General features: G+C 47.2%; 1 protein-coding gene across 1 annotated transcript; it reads right to left on the bottom strand.

Moving 5' to 3' along the window:
- Positions 1 to 10,501: 10,501 nt before the first annotated feature.
- Positions 10,502 to 11,026, bottom strand: LOC142774316 (uncharacterized). Its single transcript, XM_075874711.1, has one exon. The coding sequence runs from the start codon at positions 11,024 to 11,026 to the stop codon at positions 10,502 to 10,504; it is 525 nt and encodes a 174-aa protein (XP_075730826.1).
- Between the last annotated feature and the right edge of the window lie 310 nt (positions 11,027 to 11,336).

Below are 11,336 nucleotides of genomic sequence, written 5' to 3'. Positions count from 1 at the left end.
GTTTCGCGTGTCTGGCGGTTTCGTACTGACCCTCATATTGATAGGCTTCGTGTAGCTGCGTCGTGAGAAGCTCGAAGTGTCCCGGAAAGTTTGATGACGTACTGGACGACGACGGCGAGTGTCTCGCGTGGAACCGTAAGGCGTCGACAACGACTTTGACTGGAACTTCCTCCACCTCATTTACAACGTGCGATCCATCGAGGTATAACGTCTCCAAAAAGGTTGTGACCACGTAACAGAGATTGAGTACTTGACAAGGTCGAAGACATGCTGCCCCACTCCTGGGGCCGAAAGATGACGACGACTTCGACTTTCTCCTTTTCCCTGACCTGTGGTACCTCTATGGTTGACTTCACCCGAAGGCGTAACCAGGCCAGTACGTCAAGAGATTCGAGAGTTCTGAAAAGTTTTCTTGCGCCCTGTAAGATGGCGACTTGCATGCGTGAAAAGAACGGCAACAGCGACTTCGGCTTTATCTTCGTCCACGACCTCAGGTACTTCGCAGCTGCAAGGGTTGACGTGTCCCGAGTCGCGTGGTAGCCAGGCGGTGCTTCGGGAGCTTTGATGGTGCTGGAAGCCAAGTTCGAACTGCATACGTGGAACTATTTGAGCGGAAGCAGGGACATGTAACTCGGGCAAGACATCGAGAGATCGGGCTGACGAATGATGCCAGCTAGATGATGATGATGATGATGGACCTTCGGATTTGCTGGCACTCGCCCACATGCCGCGTCGAGGCAGGGCACGAGGGCAAGCACGCTCGCGGCCCAGGATAACAGCTTCCTTTTCTTCGGGACGTGGCATCAAGCGTTCATCGATCACTGCCCAGTTCCTACTGTTCAAACTTGCAGTTCGTACTGGAAATGCACAACCAACACGACTATGATCGTGGAAGACGTGACTTGCCAACCTGTTCCTGGAAAGCGAGCTGGAGACTCCTAGCTATTGATAAGCCCGGAGAGCCACTGTGGCCAGGAGTTTCATCATCATCGCTATTCATAATCTTGACCATCATTTACCAACCTTTCGCTCACTTCATGCCTAGCGCTTTCGCTACTGGTGCTACGGAAGCGACAGAAGTACAGCCGCTGCTGGTGTGCTGCGGCCCTAGAAATGGGATGGTGGTTCCGGCACGGCCCCTGCGGCCGCGTTCACGACATCTCACGTCTCGCCCCACGTTACAACCTGCTTTTGTTACATTGAAGTGTATTCTCTCTTTCTCTTTGTCCCCTTCATAATCTGACACTTTAGGTCCTGGCATCTTCAAGTGAGGACTTCACGCTAAATTTCCCCTAGCCCCTCGGAAATGTAACCAATACTTTCAAGGATCCTCTCTGCGATCGGCGCTTCTGTTGCGGCATTTCGGCGGAGATGAGATCCACAAAGAAAAAGCTTAAGGCGGGCAAAAGCAATGTAGTTTGCGAAAATATTTCTGAGTGGATCCTAATTTCATGCACTGAGATTTCCGGATATTGGATCGAACGTGGGTTCACAAGTACCGACTTGAAAGAAAGGCAGAAGTAAAAATAAAGACATTTTCTGATTCCACACTGACCGAATTTTTACGACCTGATATGACGCTGCGTTTGTAAATCCAGGAATACCTTCATTTAGCGGCGGAAGTCCAGAAAAATCACAAATGGTGACCGACATCTCACCAAGGAAGCCATTTTATTTTATTTTAAATGTATGTTTTCAATTTATTGTTTTACACGTGAACCTAATTATGCTTTAAAATATAATTGAAAAATATCATGGGCTCCAAGCTCACAATACTGCACTGTTCTGTTGAGTCTTCCTTGAAACCAGCCGAGGGACAGTTGTCATTTATTGCATGGCAATGAAGCATTTTACCCTAGAGCTATGCCAGGTCTCGGAAGTACTTTTCAAACAGACGCTAATGTTCGTGATACGTCATTAGTGGTTGCAGTGCTACCTGCCCAATTTTTAGAAACATTACATATATACTACTTCGATACAGCCGTCATGCCGCGTTAACGTTATTTGTGGTTAGTTGCCATGCTCTGCGGTTGGCTTATGGTGCAATGTCCAGGGCGAGCATCTTCGCGAGCATCAGCACTTCATATCAGCTTCTGGTGTTGCTAATACGCATGTTCCAGCTGGCATCGTGGCGCAAGTGCAAACAACGGGTTATATAAACATCTGAAACTCTTCAACATATGTCTGTGCATGCAAGATTTGTACATATAATTAGTGTCATTTCATGATGTGTTGCTCAATAAAAAATTGCGACACGGCCAGCTTCCCTCCGCATGCTTCGCATAACGTCGAATCCGAGGTATACATATACGTAGAATATCTGCACAATTTTTTCATGTCTAGGGCCGCGCGTCATACTATTTAAAAAAAGCGTGCTTTCCAATACTAATTTTGGTTCATGCTAAGTTAAGAAGTGGATAACGAGAGTACCCAGACGTAATTGGATAGATAGATAGATAGATAGATAGATAGATAGATAGATAGATGTACATGCCAATGTAATGCATGCCGATGGCTGCTAAGGGGGAATGAGAGACAGGAGATTTCGGCTTTTAGTTAACGTGCACGCTGCGATTTTTTTATTGTTCAAAAACGCACAGAAGAAATCTCTCACCGGCACCACCTTGGAGGTCCAAATGTAAGACTGGTTACGTACTACGACTACTACTACGACTACGAGGGCCGAACGGGTGCCGCTATAAGGAGCTTCGGCGTACAGTCTTCAACGCGGTCAGCGTTCCGGTGGCTTTGCGGCCGGGTGTCCACTCGCGACTTTGCCAACCAGATTTTTTTTGAGGCCTGATCCCATCATCGTCGGCCCCTGCAGGGACCATCGAGGATGGCGTCAAGGCCTGCGGCACTCCCCCTCAAGGAGCACTGCTTCAACTTAATGGTCCCGGAGGGTACGGCGTTTGTCAATGATATAATTGATGGCCTCGAAGACGTCATGGGGAGTGAAAGGGTGATCTTCCTTAAACACCTCGGAGCTTTCAAGTTCCTAGTTGCGGCTCGGTCAGCTGCACAAGCAACCAAGTTGATGGTAAACCAAGGATTCAAGTTACTACAAGTTGAAGCAGTCGGGTGCCAAGCGTACAACTGAGTGTGTTTCGCCTCCCGCCGTACGTGTCAGATGATGCAGTTATTTCAGCTCTGCAGCCATACGGAAAGTGAAGGGTATCACATTTGTTACCTTGATTGATTGATTTGTAGGGTTTAACGTCCCAAAACCACCATATGATTATGAGAGACGCCGTAGTGGAGGGCTCCGGAAATTTTGACTACCGGGGGTTCTTTAACGTGCACATTTCTACCTTGCAAAGGCGTCAATCAACGTACACTAGTACCCGCATCGTCCGAATCGAGATGACCAAGCCCGCCCCTAACTTCCTATCGATTCAAGGTCACCGCTTGATGCTAGAGCATTGCAGAGTGTGCGCACGCTGCAGCAGAGAAGGTCATGTTGCGGCTACCTGCGCAACACCCCTCTGTCAATAATGTGGCACCTTCGGCCATACATCTGAGGATTGTGTGTCCAAGTGTAAGCGCTGTAATGGGGATCACGCGACGAAAGATTGCTTCCGTTCCAAGTCATACGCAGACGCAGCGCAGAGCACCTCACAGTCACTGAAAGAATTCCCAGAACTTGGAGAGTCTGCTTCGAAGAGAACAACCCAAATTGGAACCTCTTGGGACATAGAAGTTTTGCAAAGCAAAACCGAGCTACGGCAACAGAAATTCCAGATTATCGAGATGAAGACAGCGCAACCGACACAGTATTTCATGACGCCAAGACAGAAGACGGCAGCAGCGTTGATGCCGCGTCGCCATGCACAACGAGTGACAACGACGTTTCTGCGCTGACTGAGGACACCACAGCGTTGTCATCTCCCACAACGTCACCAGAGGAGCCCAGCAGTGCTGTGGAGCCACTGAGTGCGTCTGCTACGTCTTCATTAGAGAAACTTAAAGCCACGGAAAACAAAGAATCCTCGAACGCATCACCGCTGGAGGAAGCGTCCCAAGCATCTCGGGCGCTGGCCAACCGGGAGAATTGCTCCGACGTCCGAGGCAACAAGTGCAAGTGACGAGCTCCATGAACGGACACCTGTGGGCCTGAAAGGCAGCGTGAAGACGACGCCCACGAAAGAAGTAAAGACCACGTCTTCAAAGAAACATAAAACGCTTCGCACACACGCTGTACAGGCCCAAGAAGAAGCGTCCGACAAGACATACAGACATCGTAGGAGCCAGTCACCATCACGAAAATTAAGGAGTGACAGATTTTCGCAAGCCTGGCGATCGGTATCTTTGTCTCTTGAAAATACGTGTTCTCCCGACAAGTTGTCTAGAGCCACAAACTCTCAGCGTCGCACCAAGCCTGGTAGCTCAAGCAGTGGAAGTGATGTCACCACCTCCGGAACATCCAAAAAGCCCCGTGTAGATTCGCCAAACCGAGATCCATCCTCTGATGTGGGTTAGGAATCAATGTTTTTTAGGGGCGAAGCTCCTTATAGCGGCACCCGTTCATCCCTCGTAGCCGTTGTATTATGTAACAAGTATAACGCTTTGACCTCCAAGGTAGTGTCGGTGAGAGATTTCTTCCATGCGTTCTTGAACAATAAAAAATAGTGCTCAATGTACATTCCAATGTCTGCTAATGAGGAATAAGAGACCGGAGCATTCAGCTTTTAGTTAACGCGCACGCCGCAATCCCCATTAGCAGCCATAGGCATATACATTGAGCACAATCTGACAAGAAAGGGTTGCTACGTTATACTCGCTGGGCGTAACCTCCTTGATTTTAAAAAGGTTTAGCGAGCGTTTGGCCGCAGTGCCATGAATACAGTGAACTAGTATATACCATGAACTCAAGGTGGTTAAATATGGGAAGTAGACAAGAAGCGCAAGCTGCAAGAAAGTGTGCGTGTGCCACCTCTCGTTTAGTCCTTAGAATGTCCGCTGGAAGGCGGTGCTTTTATAAGAGGAATATATAATGAAAAGATTCGCATGGTTGTACTTGGAGTGTTGAATATATAGACGAACGGACACACAAACATAAGCATGGATATACGCATGAACGGACGCAGGGGCGGATGCATGGACGAACGCAGGGACGGACGCACGAACAGACGCACGCACGGACGGGTGGATGCACGTATGGATGGTCACACAGACGGATGCATGTACAGACGGAACCAAGAACGAATGGACGGACGAATGCTTTGCCCCATTCTCCATCATTCACTTCATGGATATGCTGTCTATTTTTTTTGTTCAGCTATAAACTGTGGAACATACCCACTTCAGGCATAATTTCTCATTGTTGTCAGTCAGTTAATGAACAAGTGGCCCAGAATTTCTCGCAATAGCTTATCGGATACCACGCTTTTCAGAAGGTTGACGAAAAACAGCATAGCCAATGTCGGCCTACTACCCTAAAATTTTCAGTATTAATGCCGTAGTAAGCATCAAGCAAGTGTGCTTGCAGCAATTACCCAATGAGGGCTTTGAAAACGCTCTGAATGGTCGCCGTTCTAGCTTTCGCTGTGACTTTGCTGCGCCTTCTGCGCTGGCCTGGCGTTTTACGGCGTGCGACGCGCACGAGGCGGTTACTGTCGTTTCTGGCTGGAATTTCGGACAGGAGTAAAAGGAAGTCTTTTAGGGGCGAAGCACCTTAAAGCGGCCACCGTACGTCCCTCGTCGTAGTGCGTAACCAGTCTTACGCTTTGACATGTAAGGTGGTGCCGGTGGGAGATTTTTCCTGTGCGTTGTTGAACAATAAAAAATTCGCAGCGTGCGCTTTACCTAAAAGCCGAATTCTCCTCTCTCATTGCCAATTAACAGCCACTGGCATTTGCATTGAACAATATCTGACAAGAAGGGGTTGCTATAGGTTATACTCGCTGGGCGTAACCTCCTTCGTTTTAGAATGATTTGCCGAGCGTTTGGGCGCAGTGCCATGAATACAGTGAACTAGTATATACCATGAGCTCAAGGTGGTTAAACATGGGAAGTAGACAAGAAGCGCAAGCCGCAAGAAAGTGTGCGTGTGCAACCTCTCGTTTAGTCCTTGGAATGTCCGCTGGATGGCGGTGCTTCTACATGCAGAATATATGATGAAAAGATGCGAGATGGTGGTACTTGAAGTGTTTACTAGATGGGCGACCGGATACACAGAGAAATACATGGACGTACGCACGAATGGCTGCACGGACGGATGGCCGCACGGACGGACGCAGGGGCGGATGCATGGACGAACGCAACACGGACGCACCGATGGACGTGCGGACGCACGAATAGACGCACGCACGGATGGGTAGATGGACGCACAGACGGTCATACACATGGACGCATATGTGATGAAAAATGCGAGATGGTCGTACTTGGAGTGTTGACTAGATGTACAAACGGACACACAGACAGATGCATGGACGGACACGTGGATGGCTGCACGGATGGATGGACGCGCGGAGGGACGCAGGGGCGGATGCATGTCGAACGCAGGGACGGACGCATGGATAGACGTGCGGACGCACGAACAGACGCACGCACGTACTTATTTATTTATTTAAGACATACTGCAGTCCGAAGACCAAGCAGGTGGGCAGGGATTAATTACATAGAAAGCATCAATCCGCATGGTAAATTGGTACACAATTCTGAAAACAGTCCAACAAATGTAAAAAAAAACAGTACACAAAGAAACATAGCGGCACAGTGAATGTTTAAAATATTGCAGAAAGTACACGCTTTTCAAAATTCGACACATCACGCGCCGAAAACACATCAACAGGCAATCTATTCCACTGCTCGATTGTGCGGGGAAAGAAGGAGTGCTTAAAAAGATTAGTGCGTGCAGAAATTGGAGTTAGATTGTGCTCATGGGTGCTTCGAGTTGAACGAGATAAGCGGGGCTGAATATAAAGTCCTCGATTAATATTGAATTGTTGGGAATTAAGCAAAAACAGAAATCTTAGACGCGCAACCTGCCTACTGTGTTCCAGGGTCATTATATTGTTGTTTTCCATGAGAAGCGATGGAGAAGCTCGGCTATGATAGCTGTTAAAGATGAACCGGACTGCCTTTCTTTGCACCATTTCTAATTTGTGAATGTCTTTTTTAAGGAATGGGTCCCATGCTGCGCTTGCGTACTCGAGTTGCGGCCTAACAATGGAATTATAAGCTAGCAATTTAACACGTGGAGGAGCGGCTTTTAGTTTGTGCCTGAGGAACCCGTGTTTTCCGGAAGCCGATGGGCAAATTTTGTTAATGTGACTGGACCACGTTAGTCGGCTTGTTATAGTAACTCCTAGATATTTATATTCGTGTACTTGTTTCAGCGTGTGGTTATTGAGCCTGTAGGAGGAGGTGAATGCATTTTTTTGTTAGTTACGTGGAGCAATACAGATTTGTCACAGTTCAGTTCCATGGACCGTTTTTCACACCATTCAGAGACAGCATCAAGAGGTTACATTGCAGGTTACTTTGGTCACTTGAGGATGAAATTCGTTTAAAGAGTACACAGTCGTCCGCAAACAACTTTAAACCAATCGACGATGCGTCGATAACGTCAGAAATATCATTGATATAAATTAAAAAGAGTACGGATCCCAGCACGCTGCCCTGAGGAACACCGGAAGTTACAGGGAGAGTATCGGAAAAACAGCTACTGATTTTAACAAACTGCTTGCGGTTAGACAGATAGCACTGGATCCATTTTATGAGTGTATTGGTAAGCCAATTTTTTAAGCTTTAGGATTAGTTTACTGTGAGGAACGCGGTCGAATGCTTTGCTGAAATATAAAAAAATGACGTCGATTTGTTCAGCCTTATCGAGTGAAGACGCAAGTTCATGAATAGTGGTTACTAACTGGGTAAGCGTAGATAAGCGTCTTCTGAACCCGTGCTGACAAGGCGTTAGAATATTGTTGGCTTCTAAAAACGAGACAATAAAATCTGATACTGCATGTTCGAAGAGTTTACAGATGCTAGAAGTCAGGGAGATAGGGCGGTAATTGTTTGCAAAGAGGCGGTCCCCTTTTTTGAAGATTGGTACGACACAGGCCATGCGCCAGTCGTCAGGAATTTCGGTACGGTCAAATGATAACCTAAAGAGGTGGGTAAGAATATGCCCTAGTGGCTCAGCGTATCGGTGCAAGAAGGCATTGGGTATGTTGTCGGGGCCAACGGAAGATCTAATTTTTAGGTTGAGTAACATGTTAATAACACCCTCAACGATTATAAATTCTGAGGACAGATTTGGGAGAGGCATGTTGTACGGTGTACTATCTTGGATTGGAGAGAAAACGGAGTGAAAATATTGGTTAAAATGGTTAGCGATAGCGACCGAGTCATCGGTAACAGAACCGCTAATTGATATCTCTTGGACGTCTTTAGGACGATCACCTAAGTAACGCCAGAACTTCTCTGGACAGCTTTTTATAAAACTTGGAAGGGTTTGCGAGAAATATTTAGCCTTTGCATCAGAAAGCTTGGAGGCAAGAAGAGTTTTCAATGCGGTTAACTTGCTGGGAGGGGAGTGGCGCCGTTTGGCACGCTTAAGCCTGCGATGAAGGTGAATGATTTCTCTTGATATCCATGGGTTGTTTTGGTTAGTACGGACACTCCTGGCGGATGGACGCACGGACAGTCACACAGACGGGCGCATGTACGGAGAGAAGCAAGAACGAATGAACGGACGGATGCTTGGCCCCACTCTCCATCATTCACCCCGTACACATGTTGTTATTTTTTTAAACAAACAGGTTTAGAGAGGGTTGGCCCGCAGTTCCATGATTATAGTTAACTAGTATACAGACGGTTTCGAGACTGCAAGCGCTGTGCCAAGCGAAACTTCCGGTCACCTCATTTACCACCTCCTAAAGTCGAATCTGAAAGGATGTTTGCACTGTATAACGTACAAAATACTCCATATAGTGCTAATATTTAATTTCATGGGTGGGCGAATGTTCGAACGCTTAGAATATTCAAATGAACATTACAGTGAATTCTTCTTAACGAAAGTTTAGTGTATTCGAGGTTTCGAAGCATTTGAAACGAACGAATATGCACAACTTGACTACATCAGTGTGTAGTAAAGGCGGCTTCACTGTTGTCAGTTTGTGCTGAGCCGTGAAACCTTGAGTTAAGCTGGGATATAGTAAGGAGCTTTCAAAATATACGCGCGGCCACGATGCGATCTCGAAGGATAGATGTGCGTGTTGGCATTAACTAACTATACTTTTTCTGGCTTAAAATTTTGTTATGCTGTCCTATAGGCACTAAGTGTAGTGAGACATCATACGTAATGTATTGTATTACTTCGAACGAGCATCGTTCTGCAAACAAAATTTTGCTGCTACTCAAACTTAGTCACTTGGTTGAAGGTAAACCACCTGGAGGCACTTCGCCGACCAAAGTAAAAGTTGAAAAAACACAAAGAAGACGTTTCGGCTCCAATACGGAAGCCTTGTTCACAGTGAAATTAAAACATGTGCAAAGCAGTTCACCTTATGTATGTTTCAATATATCACGCTGGCATCGCGCATGTATACTGACGGCAGATCACCATCATTCCTATTTAAAGTGCGCGGAGTGGTTTGTAATCACGGGTTACTCAAGGTAAAGACGCATTGACAGTCCTTTTTCTCTAAAGAGAACACGTGCCTTCCCCCAATCGATTGTGTCACCACCTGACGCATGCTCGGCCAAAGCACTGGATTTAACGTTTCCTTTCTTAACTACGTAAATGTGCTGTTTAGGTGCCGTTTAAAGTCACCACTTTCACCGATATACAGATCGTCACAATCTGCTCACGGGACAGCGTACACCCCACCAGGGAACTTCACTTTCGCTAATCTGTCTTTCACATTTACAAGCGATTGTCGTAGCTTTGGTCCGGAACATGTGCCACATGGACGCCATAGAAATGCAAAATACGGCCGAGGGCTTCGCTTATGGAGGGATTATAAGGTATTCCCACATGCCTTTCACCAGATGCAGCACAGGGCAATTATGGACGTGCATGTGGTCGTTCGACAGCGTTCAGAAAGGAATTCGGATAGCCACATTTCGAAAATGCACGCCGCAACAAGCGTACGTCGGCTGCGTTGTCTTTTTTGCTTGTGCACATTTTCTGCGCGTGTCGTATAAGTGTAGAAACCACGGCTGTTTTGTGAGAAGCGGGCTGCATGCTATAAAAATGCAAGTAACGACCTGTGTGGGTCGTCTTCCTGAGCACACCAAATGACAAAGTGGGCCCTTTTCTTGCAATGAGCATATCAAGGAGATGGGACCTTTCCACCGCCTCTTGGGGAATTATGCAAAAAACCTCATCCACATAGCGGAAAAACACTTTCGGAGCTGGACTGAATGAGGAGAGGGCTCGACTTTCATTCGCTTCCATAGTAAAATTAGCAGCGATCACTGATATATAAGCACCAATAGCCGTACCGTGGATCTGTTTATACAACTTGTTTTTGAAAGTAAAATACGCATTCGACTAACGTAACCGTAAAAGCCGAACTAAGTTCGGTACGTCCACTGGCGATCTTTCAGCTAGATCTGCATCTGATTCCAGAGCTGCCCTGCACACATCCACAGTCACTTCGACGGGCACACTGGTAAAAAGTGATTTCACGTCAAAGGACACTAAAATATCATTTTCATCGAGGACGATGTCACAGACTTCGTGCATTAAGTCGTATGAGTTCCAGATTTGGGTGCCATGGTGTCCTTCAAAGGGTGAAATGACACAATGCAGAAATACTGATAGGTTGTGCAGCGGTGACCGTGTAAAATCCACAATGGGGCGCATGGGAGCGCCCGACTTGTGCACCTTGGGCAGGCCGTACAAAGCCGGTGCTGAACTGTTGTGACAAAGTAAGGTGACGTACAGTGACTTGCCTTCAGGGGGAACCACACGGAAGACATCCGCCAGGAGTCTCTGGAAGTCTTTTTGCACCTTGGGTGTTGGATCACGGTCGAGAGGCATGTACGTGGTCGTATCCTGTAACAGCGTCAACATCTTCCGCAAGTAGTCGGTTCTGTCCAACAGAACAGTTGCGCTTTACTTATCGGCGGCAAGGATCGCGAACTTACGGTTGCCACAAAGCTTCCTGACCGCTTGACGGTCCTCTGAAGATAAGAATGACGATCGGGGTGCCCGCAGTCTTGAAAGAACGGACACCACGCGTGTGCGGGCTTCATCACGCTGAGCGGAGTCAACATTACTGACGGTGTTCTCTACACCACATACAAATTTCTTTTTGTCCGTTGATGCTCCTGTGTTGAAATGGAGCCCGAGGCTAAGGACTGAAAGTTCAACTTTGTCCAGT

The sequence above is a fragment of the Rhipicephalus microplus genome, chromosome 10, assembly GCF_043290135.1.
Source record: "Rhipicephalus microplus isolate Deutch F79 chromosome 10, USDA_Rmic, whole genome shotgun sequence".
Lineage (NCBI taxonomy): Eukaryota > Metazoa > Arthropoda > Arachnida > Ixodida > Ixodidae > Rhipicephalus > Rhipicephalus microplus.
Note: the sequence above shows the minus strand (reverse complement) of the source record. Positions and strands in the feature narration are given on the sequence as shown.